The 16,614-nt window shown below is 41.0% G+C and overlaps 1 protein-coding gene across 16 annotated transcripts in view; it reads left to right on the top strand.

Moving 5' to 3' along the window:
* Positions 1 to 16,614, top strand: part of MPDZ (multiple PDZ domain crumbs cell polarity complex component) — a 107,130-nt gene that overhangs the window by 44,281 nt on the left and 46,235 nt on the right. For 12 of the 16 annotated variants that reach the window (XM_081844712.1, XM_081844715.1, XM_081844705.1 and 9 more), the window contains 8 exons: positions 471 to 659; positions 2,695 to 2,904; positions 3,994 to 4,110; positions 5,609 to 5,770; positions 8,336 to 8,602; positions 9,452 to 9,575; positions 11,963 to 12,161; positions 14,274 to 14,315. In XM_081844712.1, the coding sequence (XP_081700838.1) occupies positions 471 to 659; positions 2,695 to 2,904; positions 3,994 to 4,110; positions 5,609 to 5,770; positions 8,336 to 8,602; positions 9,452 to 9,575; positions 11,963 to 12,161; positions 14,274 to 14,315 (1,310 nt within the window). The remainder of the gene's footprint in view (positions 1 to 470; positions 660 to 2,694; positions 2,905 to 3,993; positions 4,111 to 5,608; positions 5,771 to 8,335; positions 8,603 to 9,451; positions 9,576 to 11,962; positions 12,162 to 14,273; positions 14,316 to 16,614) is intronic. The other 4 variants (XM_081844716.1, XM_081844707.1, XM_081844710.1 and 1 more) reach the window with 2 other exon arrangements.

Genomic DNA, 16,614 nt, shown 5'->3' with positions numbered 1-16,614 from the left:
GATGTTTTGAATGTGGAGAGAATAGAGTAGCGGTTCTCAACCTGTGGGTCCCCAGATGTTGTTGAACTACAACTCCCATCATCCCTGAACTCTGGCCTTGCTAGCTGGGGTGATGGGAGTTGTAGTTCAACAACATCTGGGGACCCAAGGTTGAGAAAGGCTGGAATAGAGAGTTCAAATGACTTCCCTGTTCTCTGTATGTTTGCTTTGCACCATCTGAAGTGGATCTTGCACTTGTCTCTCAGCCTGTCCCCACCATCTAAGCTTCTGCATTTGACGACTTCGGATGTTATAAAGATCCATGGGGAATAAGAAAAGCAAGTCAGTCATGCTTGCCATTCTCCCATCTCTCAATGTCCAGAGTTCCTTTTAGTCTCTTGTTATATGTGTATTTACTTGGAATCGAGTTTCAGTAAAAAATGTAGGATTTTCAGTTTTATTTATGGAAGTGAATCTCTTTCATTTTGCAGTCTGTTCTTGATCTTGGTGGACTCCTTGGCTCTTCAGAGACAGAGGATGCTAACTTGGACATGGATAATATGGGCCAGAGTGCAGATGAGGTTCAAGGATCTCCTTTGGCAATGTGGGAGACAAACATACAGCAAATTGAGCTAGAGAAAGGGAGCATGGGACTTGGATTTAGCATATTAGATTACCAGGTAATGTCCGAACTGCTTATTTTGCAGAATGGGAGTACTTACTGAGGGGAATTCTGTCCCTTTAAGCAATGTAATGTCAATTACCAGGCCTTTTCAAATGCTGTCAAACATGCTACATTAAGTAAACAAATCTGTTGAACTAATTCTATGGAGCATCATTCATTTTGTGGGACTTCAGTCTAATTCTATGGCACAGTGATCTCTGCAGCAGGTCAACTTGCATAAAGTCTTTTGCTATGATTCAGGAAGAATCTACACATTGCATAACAATAAAAAGCAGTTAACATTTATTAAGATGATCATGCAGAATTGTTGGCATGAGTCTCCACAGATTAGAAACACTGATTTGATTTTCAACTCTGATTTGGTCGTTCCTCTGGTACAAACATGTACTTGGCCATTTATGTCTGATTCTATTTCTTTTAGAATTATTACTATTTTTATCAGTGGCTGGACATTTGCACATTCAGCTCAAAGGAGAAAAATTGATATAATTAAACCAATTATATCAATTTTTCTCCTTTGAGCCGAATGTGCATATGCCCAGCCATTGATAAAAATAAGACCTACAAAGTCTTGCAAAAGACCTACAAAGCTGCAGAGGTGTGTGAAACAGATATGCTTGCTAACAGTGAAATTGCTTTTCCTAATGCTGCAGAGCTTGGTTAGTAAAAGTCTGAATATGTAAACATTCATAAAAGAATTGGACTATGCCACATTAGTGGGGAATTGCTTTCACATTAAAACTCTTGTACTTGGAATGCTATTCCACTAGAGAGGCATTTAAGTCGGGTTTCTACGCTAGCGTTCTAGCTTTCCACGTGCTAGGACTTTCCGAATTGCTGGAAGGATTCGAATCTTCAGTCCCCACTGCATTCCGAAGTGGCAGAATCCTGTTTTATTAAAGAAGTTCAATAATCTCCTGAGCTAGAATCATAAGCTGTTATATTGCACAGTGTGATCTCCCAGTGTTACGTTATGTTGGGCCTGGATAAAATATTCAGATTGAATATATACAAGAAAGTGATCTCTACAAACGTAGGAATTAAATTTTGGGTCCTGGAGGGTGTGAGTGCTCCCTCTCCTCTTCAGTGCCCCAGTATACTGGCAGTTTTTGGTATGCCACAACTCTCATAAGATGTTTAAATAGTGAAACTTTCTATTCCACGTGAGGTAAATGGAGCTTGGGGGAGGGATATCCAACTAATCAATGACCTAAAATCCATTAATCTCAGTGAGTCTTCTCTGAGTGTAACTGTCATTGGATAGCTCCCATTGGCTTGGATTCCTGAACTATTGAAGAAGCCAGTGTAACATTTTTGTCTAGATTGATAAAGAGGATTTGGCATTATTTTATTCATAATATGCTGCTTTTATTTTCATTAATGAATAAAGCGCCTCCTGAAATGTGTATTCCCCAGTGCTTTTACATAAACATGTTAGGGATCAAAGAATACTATCTTTCCCCCTTGGTTCTTCTGACATAATTTGAGTTGGCATAAACAAATATGCTTAATTATAGGGAAGCACATAGCCATTAGAAGTCTTTCAGCTGATCACTGCCTGAAACTCTCAGGTTTTAGTTTTAGATTTTTACATAAAGATATTCCACATGCCCATGCCTAACACAAAAGAGGAGAATAAAGCAGTGTGGGCACTACTTATATTATTTGATGGAGCCTCTTATTTGCTGTAGCACAAAGCACAATCGAAATAATCTAGTGCAGGCATAGGCAAACTCGGCCCTCCAGATGTTTTGGGACTACAACTCCCATGATCCCTAGCTAACAGGACCAGTGGTCAGGGATGATGGGAATTGTAGTCCCAAAACATCTGGAGGGCCGAGTTTGCTTATGCCTGATCTAATGGCTGCTTGCAGCTGCTACATAAATGCAGACATCTCTCATGAAAGTGGGGGTTCACCATTCACTGGGTTAGGGCTGGGTCATCTGCACCTTGAAAAGAAGCATAAAACTTGCATGGGCTCCTTATTTATTGAGAATATGTTTTCCCCACTTTCCTCTTCTTTAAAAAGGACCCTGTGGATCCTGCGAATACGGTGATTGTGATCCGCTCTCTAGTCTCTGGGGGGGTGGCTGAACAAGATGGCCGGCTCCTCCCCGGAGACAGACTTATGTACGTGAATGACATCAACTTGGAAAACGGCAGTCTGGAGGAAGCTGTGCAAGCGCTGAAAGGAGCACCGATGGGAACGGTTAGGATAGGAGTCGCAAAGCCCTTGCCTGTAAGGAACTTAAATCTTACACATTTTGTTTGGGGTTTTCCATTTTGCCAAGACACCATACAGGTTGCCTGTTCGCAAATGCATGTGTTTCGTTTATTGACCCAGCAGCTGACGACACTCACTGTGGATGTGTGAACTAATCTCGTTTTGTTTTAAAGTGATGTAAAAAAAAAAGTTCCGTCTGTGGAGTTTCATCCGTAAAGGTCAGTTCACACATGTGTAAGTGATGTGGCTTTGGCTGCCGTCAAGTGATAAGCATACACCTGTGAACCTGCCCACAGTGTGTCTGATTGCAAAAATAAATAAATAAAACAATAGCAATCTGAAGTGTATCTGAAGAAGTGTTCATGAACACGAAAGCTTATACCAAAGCAAACTTAGTTGGTCTATAACTGCTACTGGATTTTTTATATTTTTTATTTTCATTTCAATAGCAATCTGTACTTCAGATACATCAGGGCAGTTCATTTACTCAATAGCATCTTGTTTTGACCCTAGCCATGGAGTTTCATTTGGGAATAGCATACATTGGGCATAGTAATGGGAAGAGGAGTGACCATCCTGGTTTTACAGAAAATTCAAGAAGGAATTTGTTTAAAGCTGGTTTTCTTCCTAACCTCAAACACAGCATTTTTTATTTCAGTGCTCTTAAGTTCAATGGAGCTTACTGATGAACATTTGTGTTTAGATTCTGAGAGTAAGTGGGACTGAAGTCTGTGGGGCAAAATAGGTTTAAATCCAATCTGTTATGCTCAGCTGCATTGGTAATCGGGCTCTTTTGGGAAATATAGCAAAGTAAATATAAATCATCAGGGCTGAGAAAACATTCCAAATTCCCAGGTGCCGGGACTGGAGTATTAGATACTACCGCTGTTCCCATCTAAAATATTACTTCAAACTCATGGCATTTCATTCTTCAGTGCTTTTCCTAGCCTTGTAAACAATTACACCTGCTCAGGGCTATAAGAATAACCTGCAGTTCTCTCTCTTTTGGAGGCTCCCATTCTTTCCCCTTTCTAAAAATTCCCTCACGCTGCATGTCGTGAACATTAGCCACTATCCATCTCAAGAGCTTCATTCTCTCTGCAGCTTTCACCAGAAGAGGGCTATGTTTCTGCTAAGGAAGATTCCTTTTTCTACACTGCCCAGTCCTTTGAGGAGGAAGGGCCAGCTGATTCAGCCCTCTTCCATGCTGAGCTGGCTCTGGTTAGTGGCCACTTCCTTTCCATGATAATGTGTTAAAACCCTTTTGATCTTATGTTTTCATACCAAACAAAATTTTGTCTAGCATCAATGGAGAAACAGCCTTGACGTTGTAATGTAAAGACGTATTTTAAAATGCTTGCTTAACTTCTTTTTTTTTAAGGGCTTAAGAAGGTTGTTTTATTGGGTCGAGATGCTGATATCTAAATACACACACACACGCAAACCAAAAGCCCACAAACGCACACCCATAGTCATGAGAAAAAGAAAGTACACCCTCTTTGGTTTTACATATCAGGACATAATAACAATAATCTGTTCCTTAGCAGGTCATAGAATTAGGTAAATACAACCTCACTCAGGCGAACAGCAACACATGACCAATTATACCGTGTCATGATTTATTTAAGAAAAAAAAAGGAAAATGGAGAAGCCACATGTGGAAAAACTAAAACTAAAAATGAGACAGTAACTTGGATTGGATTTCAAATATAAATTCCGTGTTTACACATTATCCTGTTTTGAGAATCGTACATCAATATGGGAAAAGGAAATAAAGGCTGCTGTCCTATGCTCTTCTGTAGGAGTAGTTAGTAGACTCACAGGTATTTGTTTCTGGGTAGAAACACAAGATTGGGTGGTCAACCACTTATACAAAACAAGTGGTATTGACAAGAATAAGTTAAGGGGATGTGTATACCACATTACAAAGTGAGGTTTTTGCTGCTGTTTTTCAGGTCATGTTCTATCATCACCACACAGTTTATTTAGAAGCTTGATGGATTCTTAGTTGGCTGCAACTTCCATCATTCAAGCAAACTAATCACTTTTAAGTTTCAGTAGGAAGTTTTAATGCATGCACTTGTGATATCACATAAGTGCAGGATTTGTAACATACTGGATACATTTTTATCAGTCATTTAAAGATTAGTGAAAAGTATGCTAGCTTTGAAGTTGGACAATGTGTGTGTGTGTGTGTGTGTGTGTGTGTGTGTGTGTGTATATATATATATATATAAAACCCTATTATTTAAAATAAAATGAGAGATTTGGTAGGCAGCTTTTGTATCATGAAGATAATTAAACTTTTTTTTTTTAATGGACCTGTTTAGACAAACTTAAGCAGTGCACCACATTCTTAAATTCAACAGTGGGACAGCAGATGAGATTTTTTTCCAGAGGTAGAAAATTATAGGAAATCATCCCCCCTGCCCCAGCATCAAACATACCTGTTTATCACTTGATGTACTTGCAAATTCAGATCTACATAATATTCTCAGATAACACTGGTGTATCATTGAATTTGAGGATATGGAGACATAGGTAAAAATGGAAATGGGCTCATTGTGTGTCCAAAAGATTTTGTATGTTGGAAATCAAAAAGAAAACTAAAACAAGGCACGGTAGCTAAGAAGTATTCATCCACAGATGCAAATGTTTGGGGCTTATGTGATACGAATGCAGCAGATAGCCGGACTGATTAAATTGCCTTTGCTGTTAGGTGGATTCAAGTGAGGCAGATCTAGTGGAGGAATCCACCTTCGAATCGCACTATTCCCCAGACAATGATGGTACATTCCAGTCTTCAGTTTCAGCTCTGCATGGCAGCTCCTGTGCCGATGACCTGAAGTATAACCTCTCACTACCCTCTTCAACTCCCAAGGTAAAAAGAAAAATATGTATCATTTTATTGATTGCGGTGAAGCACCACTGAATGTGAAGATGTTTGCGTTTGGCTGCTGTATTGGATGTAGCAATGACTAATGTCGCCCCGGTTGGTTCCATCTGCTCGTAGGTTTGTTATTAGATTAAAGAGCAATTTCATTTAGGTAGTGTTGACTGAACACCTTTCAGAATTTTGTGCGATATGAGGAGGACAACATCGATTTGAGGTCTCTTGTTTCGCTTCTTAAAAAAAAGAATGGTTTCAATGAATTTTAATAATACTGTGGGATATTTTCAAAAAGGTTAACGTAGAGTAACGAACTATTGCTCAAAAAATAATATTTCCACCATATAAGACACTGTTCATTTTCTCCGTATCTTTAATCGTAGTCAGTTAGTTACTATATCCCTTTAGTAAATGTGATGTCGCAGTTAGGCTAAAATTAAATCAACAGCAAAATAGCATCAACATGTTGACATTCAATTTAACCATAAAGAACAAGATATTTTAAAAATGTTTTGATCCCATACCCAATCCTGTTCTTTAGCATGATGGCATCTTTTACATTTTCTTCCCCGTATTAAGATTTTCCCATCTTCCATTTCTTGGCAACCTGTTAATTTTTTTTGCCTAAGCTTGAATAATTTCCTGTTTTTTTTTTTTAATACTCATGGTAGTTCTGGCATCATCATTGCCGGTGATGTCGATCCGTTTTCTTGGTTGGTTTGCAGTGTATATTCCTGAAAAAAGGAGTTGCTCATCTTTCACACCTGAGGTTCACCAGCTGGCTGTATCCCTTCTGGAATGTATTTCAGTCTTACTGGCCATGGGGCCGACAGCCGGAGTTTATCTCATAATGGAATTTCCTAATCCACAACAGAATGTACCTTTGCTGTGCCAATGAGACAGATTGCATTGTTTAACTTGGTAATTGTTACTTAAAGGGATTAGACAGAGAGCATGCTGGGAAATGTACATTCTGCAACACATCTGGTCTTACAGAAGACATCAGATTGGTGTTCCCAAAGACTCTCTTTCTGTCTCTGTCTCTCCTTTTACATCTACCAGATGCAGTCCTATATATGTCTTCTCAGAAATAAGTCCTGTTGAGCTCAATGGGGCTTACTCCCAGGTAAGTCCTTATAAGACTGCAACCCAAGAGTAAAATGCTAACATTAAAGCTTGGTAGCAATTCACGTTTCATTTTGCCCAGATAAAAATAGCCACACAGAAAGCAATGCAATATACCATTTCAAATGAGCCAGCGACGTCTCTTCACACAGGGAGAGGTAATAAATAATAATAATAATAATAATAATAATAATAATAATAATAATATTTATACCCCGCCCATCTGGCTGAGTTTTCCCAGCCATTCTGGCTGGCTTCCAACAAAATATTAAAATACCCTTCTAGAAGCAGAGGGACATGTGAAGTAGGGAATATCCACCTAAAAAAAACATTTTCATCCTTAGAAGAGCACAGGTGGCCAATCAGGTCACTTGGGGAGGGGCGTGGCCTGGGACAATTTAAGCCTCAGCGTGACTCTGTGGCTTCTCTTCTGTTTCCTCTCCCTCTTTCCCCCCCCCCCCCAGTCCTCCAACTCCAGCTGATTTGGAGGATGTGTGGAGGGCTGCAGGCGCGGAGGGAAAGCTCTGTCTTGCTTGCACAGGTCTGTTGCGCTAGTGGAGATGGAAGAGTGGCTATTGCCCTAGATTTTTAACTATATACATGTTCAGAACAGTAGGTGCTGTTCAGGAATGCTGATGCTGTCTGAAATGTCTCGTGCTCTTTATGAAATTGTCAGTGTAGTTTGGTATCATGTCTACTTGAAAATGTGCTGCCCTGAGCATACTCCCAGGAAACTGGATAGTAAGGTTGTATCCTTAGGCTGTTATTCAACTATGTTTACTTGGAGTAGATGCATTGGAATTAATGACCACGACAAAGTTAGGTCTATGAATTTCAGTAGGACTATTTGGAGTAAAATCTGGTTGAATACCCTTGGGTGCTCTTGCCTGGAAGCAAGCCCCACTGAACACAGTGAGATATACTTCTGAGTAAACATGTGTCGGTTTTACTCTGATGGGCTGTAATTCTATGCACACTTACTTTGGGGTAGGTCTCACGGAACTGTGTGAGACTTAACTTCTGAGTAGACGAGCAGAGATTTTAGTTCTATCTTGGTGATTGGAAAAGCATTTAGTCTTTGCTAAATTCACTTTCAAGAGATGGGCAGAACAATAACATTGTTGTTGTTTAGTTGTTTAGTCGTGTCCGACTCTTCGTGACCCCATGGACCAGAGCACACCAGGCACTCCTGTCTTCCACTACCTCCCAGAGTTTTGTCAAATTCATGTTGGTAGCTTCGAGAACATTGTCCAACCATCTTGTCCTCTGTCGTCCCCTTCTCCTTGTGCCCTCAATCTTTCCCAACATCAGGGTCTTTTCCAGGGATTCTTCTCTTCTCAAATAATAACATACCAAGCTGTTATTCAAAAAAAACCCAAACCTCTAAAAGTCAAATAAACTTTTTAAAACTTTTTTTTTTTTTAATAATAGGCTGTTTGCAAAGAAAGTTCAAATGCCTCAGTTGGTTACCATTTACCGGAGCAAAACCTGTACACCATGGATCTAATGCAAAGGGGAGGAGAGAGCAGATCTTCTGCTGATGTATGTGTGGAACAGTCTGCTGGGAGCACAAGAAAAGATCCAGTAACACATTCTCCTAAGAAACAAGCTGAACATGAAAGCACAGGAACTTGGACAGCTGAAGCCTCACACAATGCAAATTTAACTTCTAGATTGAACCCTGATGCTACTGGGAAAGTAAGTGTTTCATTGCATATGTTTGTGCAGTAATGCCAGTATTTCCAGGGATCACAAAACGGAACTGATAGCCTTCCGGATATTACTGTGCTTACAAACTCCCTTAATAACTCTGCCAGCCTTGATAGCCTGGTTGAATTGTGGAATAACAGGCTCCCCTTGCAACATGGTATATCTCCCAGGTGTCCTTCTGGCAGTGCTGGTTCCTCTTGTTCAGGGCGACCGAAGTGGCTGGCTTTGTTGTAAAGATGGCTATGTTGGTGATCAATTTATGGCCTAGGCCTGTTTCAAAGGGTTGTGCTACTACTGTCAGCATAGCATCCGTTCTGTAAAACTGTTCTGAGCGATAGTAAGTAAGGGCTAAGTTTGCAGAGAGCTCCAAAGTGAAAGCGTGCAGGGATACAAAGCGTTTCTCTCTCTCTCGTTCTTCTAGGTCAGGCTGATTTGCAGCACAAGCACGCAGCAGGAGCTTGTTCTTGGACAGAGCAGGAAGACTTTGGCATAAAATCAGGCTTATACTCCTGCCTACCTCTCCAGCACTCTGCTGCTGCTGCTTGCACTGAAGAAGATATTTTGCTTTATTTTCTTGCTTTGCTGCCAAGGAACTTGCATAAATGCTGATGTTTTAGCAGTAAACCACCATGTTACTTCTTTTTTATCCTTTTAGCGCAGTCATATTAATTTGAAGGGAAACAAGAGTTCTGTAAGCAAATTAGGAATTACACATTTTCTTATTACGTGAATGCCTAGCAGATTGGAAACCATCTGTAATTGGCAAATCACACGGAATCCAATAATGCTCTCCAGTTACTTGTCTCTATAAACTGACACTGTTTTTCTTCTTATCAGGATCACGTACTCTTGATGGAAAATAACAGCTTAACGCATGCTGGGAGGTATTCTGCAACCCTAAATACAAACAAAAACAAGTTTGAGAAGACGATTACTATTGCAAAAGGCAATTCAAGTTTAGGTAGTGTATCTGCATCACCTTTTCTGCCGTTGTTGTAATTTCTGCCTACTTGCTCCCCAAATAGAACTGTGTAATGGTGTGAAAAACAACAACAGACAAACCCATTGAGAGTGTGGCTGCAGTGTAGGCAATCTGCAACTTTTCAGGTCCATGGTGCTGTCTCCAGGAACATGTTTTTCCCAGGAGAGTAGGAAGATATTTCAACACAGGTGTTTTGTTTTGTTTTGCTAATTGGGTGGAATTCCTTCTATTGTTTTGCTCACGATATGGCATGAGATTTAATGTGAGTCAATAATATCAAACCGACCTACGTAATTCTAGTAATTAGTGGTGAGATGGGAAACATATGGCCCTTAAGGTATTTTTGGCTTTCAGCTCCCATCATTCCTAGTTGTGAGAAATTATGGGAAACATGGTCCAACAAGACCTTTCCAAAGCATTTGACACTGGGCTATTGGAATTAGTTAATAGAATTTATTGCTTGCATCTTTTAGCGAATACTTCAGCTAAGAGTTGTCGCAACCATGACACTGAGTAAAGCCTCACAAGACTGTCTAATCTTCTTCAGAGGATGAACGAACAACAGCACATTGAGACTGCAGTCCTATATATACTGTTACTTGGAAGCAAATCCCGTTTATTTAAAATATTTATATCCTGCCCTTCATTACAAGATTTCCCTGTGGGGAACAATAAAACTCATTCTAAAACCACAAAGCCATTAAACAGATGCAAGAGTGGGTCAGATTGCAATTAGCATCAGTTATAAAACTATAGAGCAACATCTATAAAAATCTCAAGCTGAGCACTTAACAGTTTCCAAATGCTTGAGTAAATACAGTGGTGCCCCGCAAGACGAATGCCTCGCAAGACGAAAAACCCGCAAGGCAAAAGGGTTTTCCGTTTTTTGAAGCACTTCGCAAGACGAATTTCCCTATGGGCTTGCTTCGCAAGAAGAAAGCCCATAGGGAAATCTCCGGGGACCTCTTTTAAATGCTGGCGGTGGGGAGCAAAGCCTTTCCCCCCCTCTGGCCTTCAGAAGAGGCCTTCCCCACCGCCAGCATTTTAAAAGCGGTCCAGGATAGCAGGGAAGCGCTTCCCGCTATCCCGGACGGCTTTTGAAGGCAGGCGGGGGGGGGGGGAGCAAAGACTTTCGCCCCTGCCGGCCTTCAGAAGAGGTCCTGGAGCTGTTCTGAAGGCCGGCGGTGGGGAAAAGTCTTTGCTCCCCCCTGCCTGCCTTCCCGGGAGAGCGGATAAATGCAGCGCCTTTCTCCGCTTTCCCGGACGGCTTTTGATGGCAGGGAAAAGCCGTCCGGGAAAGTGGAGAAAGGCGCTGCATTTATCCGCTCTCCCGGGAAGGCAGGCAGGGGGGAGCAAAGACTTTTGCCCCCCGCCGGCCTTCAGAAGAGGTCCAGGACCTCTTCTGAAGGCTGGCGGGGGGCGAAAGTCTTTGCTCCCCCCCGCCTGCCTTCCTGGGGGCTTTAAAATCGCCCCGGGACAGCGGAGAAGTCCGCTGTCCGGGGCGATCTTAAAATGCTGGCGGGCGGCCGCCAGCATTTTAAAAAACCCCGGGACAGCGGAGAAGTCCTTTGCTGTCCTGGGGTTTTTTAAAATGCTGGGGGTGGGAAGAAAAGCCCTTGTCCCCCCCCCAGCCTTCAGAAGAGGTCGGGGGACAGACTGTCCCCGGACCTGGTCTGAAGGCGGTTTCCATAGGAACGCATTGATTGATTTTCAATGCATTCCTATGGGAAATCGTGCTTCGCAAGGCGAAAAACTCGCAAGGCGAAAAAACTTGCGGAACGAATTAATTTCGTCTTGCGAGGCACCACTGTAACTATGTCTTGATCTGATGCCGAACTGAGAGGTGATGGGTGTTCCACAACTGGGGCACAACCCCAGTGAAGCTTCTTAGGCCCTTGCATAGCGTATAACTCCTGGAAGCTGGACCATTTAAGTCAACGGGACTTCATTCTGAATAGGATTACACTGTAAAAATAGCCATTCCTCAATATATCAGTGTGATGTTCAGAATGGAGTTTGTGCTAGACAGCTGTCAAGAAACAGAAGTCATGGTCATGCTTGCAGCTTTGCATAAATTTAAATATCAGCATCTTGCTCAGAATGATTCTGTAAAAACGGTCTTATCCTAATATTATCAAATTTCACATGTGGTTTTATTTTTTATTCTGAGTGGGTGGGTGAGTGGGGAGGTTGTAGGTGGCGGTTTGCTTCTATGGATGCATATCTGCTATCGGCAAAAACACCTACGTATAAGGTTTAAGTTGACTGTTTTTGGGGTCTTCTCATAGGCTGGAATTTGCTACCATATTACCTGTAATATTGGCTGCAAATTTATCTTCTTTATTTTCTTCTACTTCTCCTTTAAGGGATGACAGTAAGTTCCAATAAAGATGGCTCTGGAATGATAGTCCGCAGCATTATCCATGGGGGCTCCATAAGTCGTGATGGGCGCATTGGTGTTGGGGACTGCATTCTGTCTGTCAATGAGGAACCTACCACTAATTTAACCAACGCACAGGCACGAGCTATGCTGCGGAGACATTCCCTCGTCGGACCAGATATAAAGTATGTAGAGTCAATTGGTGCAAGAACAATGTCTGGTGTATTTATTTATTTATTTATTTATTTATTTATTTATTTATTATCTTTAAAAATAATCTTGAAGGACATCATATTCCACACTTACCTTGAAGTTATGTTCCGAATTCAGAATTTAAATGGCTAGAACAGGCACCCCCAAACTCGGCCCTCCGGATGTTTTCGGACTACAATTCCCATCATCCCTGACCACTGGTCCTGTTAGCTAGGGATGATGGGAGTTGTAGTCCCAGGACATCTGGAGGGCCGAGTTTGAGGGTGCCTGGGCTAGAATAACTCGAAATTGCCAGTGTGAGTCTAGGAAGAAAATTTCAAGATTGTGATTCTCAGCACGGCCTGCTCTGACTCAAGTTTACAGTTTTTAATGAGCATCCTTAAGATTTAAGTCTGATTTAAATCTGCCAGTCCTCCCTGGGGTACATTTCTTTCTTTACTCCCACTCTGGGATCCCTTCAGATTCAACCTGTTAGGTGGGTTTGACATAAACATTTTATGTTCTCTTGCATCAGATTGCATCAGATCAGCATCAGATTGCATTCCTTACATGGCCAAGAAGGGCTCCTTTTTTCACTAGTACACTTGCTGGTTTTCCTTCACCCTCACAAGGCAGCAATTGTCCCAGCCCCCCACTCCTTTTTCACACAAATAGATTCCTCCAGCTTCTAGCAGATGCAAGCATGTTCCCATGGGACCCAAGTTATGCAGTGTCTTTCTGAGTGGAGAGAGCTGTGCCCTGTTATATTTTGCTGTGTGCATGCTTGGTGCAAGAAGAGCCTCTCAGCTCCTTGCTCTTTGATGGGGAGAAAACTTGGATTGCGCACCACCTGCGACTGAAGACCTTTGCTCAGGAAGATAAACTAGGGAAAATGTTGGAATTTTTATAAGGGAAGTCTACTCTCTGTTTGCCAAAGATTCTTTTCTTTGAGAAAAATCTCAGTAGTGAAAAAGTGGCTAATTACAGAAACTATGACACATGGCATTAAGACAGAAGAATAATGTTTTAAAGTATAACTCTCAGTACATCTTTGACAAATATCAGGAAAGCAGTTTATCTTGTTTCTACATTTGTATTTCACACATGTAGACTTAGAGGCAGGGTAGCTTGTTACTTGAAAGAGGAACAAAAATCTAAAGCCTAGAAATAAAATACACTGAATTGAAATAGTTTGCCGCCTGCTTACTCTTTTAAGACAACAGTAACAGGTTTATTATCTTTACTGCATGTTAGGTGTTCAGACACAAGATGCTTTCAGGTAACCCAGGTCATTTACAACAAACTGGTGCAACCCGTAACTTCTTGGACCTATTAGTGGTATCTTGGTCATTTGCTTAAATTGCATGTATATAGTAAAAGGTAAATGACCTGAATGGTTAAGTCCAGTCAATGGCGGAAGGTGAATGCATGTTGTAGGCCCTTTATGAATAGAAAAAAATCCTCTTTACACATTGAGGTGAGCACAACTCGCTTCCTAATAAGGGTCCTTAGCTTTCTATCCTATCCAATCAGAAGCAGACCAAAATTTCAGTTCCTCTGGGCACGCCTGTCTTATCTATCAACTATCTATCTATCTATCTATCTATCTATCTATCTATCTATCTATCATCTATCTAATCTATATCTATCCAAACATGTACATTTTTTTTCTAAGCAGACAAGCAGATGTGTGGCCTCACTTCTCACTCCACCTTACAATTTCTGTAATAATATCTAGGGCTTTGCTTTTTAGCAGCAGTCGTAACAGCTGCTTGTAACATCTGCCAGATAATTACCGAGCTGATTCAGAATTCACCTGCCTTCACCGAACGTGTGGAGATGAATCTCTGATCAAGGAAATAAAAGATTGATTGCGGTTCCATTTTTCATGCTTGTTAATAATCACCGCTATACACTCCCAATAAAGAGCAGATGCTTTCTGTTGGGAGGTGTGGATAGAATGGAGGTGGAAAGGGGAGAAGAGGAGAGAGAATAGGAGTGCACACTTTTAATGGCATGTGTGTGCATCTTGCATTCAGCACAAGTCACTGACATTTGTTAACACCATTGTAAAAAGATGCTGCGTCGTATGCTTCACATTCTAGATCTTCTCCAACACCTGCTGATGATCAGGCCCCCTTTTATGTGTGAGTATCGGTGATTTAAAAGCTCATTATAGCTCTGTGTTGCAACTTGTCTGTTAAACCATTCATGCTTTCATAACACCCAAAGTAGCTGGGATATATCCAGATATAGGTACAGCATTATGTATGCAGACTTACATGGCTGCCTTCATCCAATTAGGCTGTTACTAGAATTGACAAGTTGATTCATTACCCAATTACATTACAGTATACTGGCATTTTTGGAGGTATTTAATAAAGATAACTTTTTTTTTGTCTTCTTAAATAGCACAGTAAAATAAGATATCGGGGGGGGGGGGGATTCATCTTCAAAGGGGAGAGGTCCATTTATGAGAGGGAGTTTGATTGTTCACAATTTTCCTTTACTAGACAAGTCAGCCTGCCAACTGACAGGTATTAACCAGTGGCACGGGGCAGAGTATTTTTCTGGACTAAAACAGAAGACACGTTTCAGCCTATGTTTAAAAAGTTAAACATGCATATATTTACTCACATAGTTTTGGGGGGGGGGTTAAGTGTAATTTATCTTCTTTTCAACCACTGGATAGCTGCATTAGTACAGGCAACCCCCGTTTTTGGTGTGACAGATATGTGTGCAATCGCATACACGTGCACAGGGCAGAACCTGGAAGTGACATGGAAGCATCATAAAAGATGTCACTCAAGGTGCGAAACGGGTGGGGCAGTGGCGGAACGGGGTGTTTGAATTGCACACGATTTCACACAAGCGTGCAATGACCCGGAACGCAACCTCTGTGCAAATTGGGGTTTGCCTGTACTGCTTTTAGTTTCAGCACCCTACATTCCACTTTGCCCAGTCAGGACTCAGGTATAGGATTTTGCTTTCTGAAAAACAATGATGCTTTTCTAGTCGTCTGTGACACAGCTTCATCTGGGATTCCCAGTGCATCCATGTTCCTCTCCTTGTGATGATGTATTTGCAGGGAAATACAGAATCATTGCTCGGAGTCTTTCCTCTTCTGATAGGCATAGAGAGAGGTTTGATACATGCAATATGCAGCGTAATTCAGTTCATGTGCATTCAGAAGTTAAGTCCCTTTGAATTCAGTAGGACTTACTCCTAGGTAATTGTGTATATGGGATTACAGTCGTAATGGCTTGGTTTTGCAAAGCACACTTCAGCAATTGTTATAGCACAGGACTGTGCTCCTTCTCACTGCATTTATGCATTCAATCTGATTATATATTGTGGTTTTTCAGCGTTGCTATACAACTGTGTATCGCAACACTAGTAAAGATACCTGAACACTCTTTCCCAAGGTGCTAGTTACTGATACAATCATGGATGTACTGATATCTGGATTAATCTCACTGTCATATTTTCTGTGACACTAATGTTTTACTCTCTCCACTGTGTAACCAAAAGACTCTAGTTGCCAAGCCTGTTGACTGTATTGTAAATTGTCCTGAATGTGATCACAGATTTCTTTATTTGGTATATTTCCTATCATAGTATGTACAGAAGGCTTTTTTGTGTGGCTATAGAATCAAGCATGCAGTTGATTCCTTTTAGTATTGCATGCTGCCTCACGTTTACACCACTGTCCTCTGACTTTATTTAGCGCAGGATATGATTCATTCATTTATTTATTTTTTGCTTACTTTCCGAGTGCCGAGCTGATGTGTAGTCAGTTTAGTCCTTTCCAGCTTCAGTTTTTCAGCCTTTCCTGCCAATTATGGAATCTAAAGTGGATGAGCTTGTGAGCCATCTCTCCTTTTATCATATCCTCCTTCCAAAATTGTCTTTCAACCAAAAAGAATGTTGTACAACTACCCAATTCTACTCTCATTTTCCATATAATCTAAAGATCTGAAGTTGTGACATCTGTTGGAATTTTTTTCTTGAATGTATGAATGAAGTTTCCCCTGCTCTGGAATCTCTCTCTATAGTGCTAGATTTTTTATTTATTTATCCATGTGATTTATTTATCAATGTGATACCATTTTCATTTCTAACGTTACCATAGCTTTATTCACTTTCCCCCCTAGTTACAATCATGTGTTTTGTTGCACTTAACAGTTTAAAAGAATCATGTTACCTCCATAAATACCACCATCTCTCCAGACTTTCTGACCACTATTACTTATTTCTCTCTAAAATGAGCACTTTAAAGGGATAACCTTCAAAACAACAAGGCGGCATTTTAGCCAGAATGGATGTCTGCAAACGGCAGGGGTAATTTCATCGCAGTCAAGTTGATACGGTTGATATATTGATTGGCAGTGGGGAACAGTAATGAGGCATAAGGAATTTTTGTTTTAGTATTTTTTTTATAAAAAA

This window comes from Podarcis erhardii (genome assembly GCF_964252035.2).
Source record: "Podarcis erhardii genome assembly, chromosome: 17".
Taxonomy (NCBI): Eukaryota; Metazoa; Chordata; class Lepidosauria; order Squamata; family Lacertidae; genus Podarcis; species Podarcis erhardii.
Note: the sequence above shows the minus strand (reverse complement) of the source record. Positions and strands in the feature narration are given on the sequence as shown.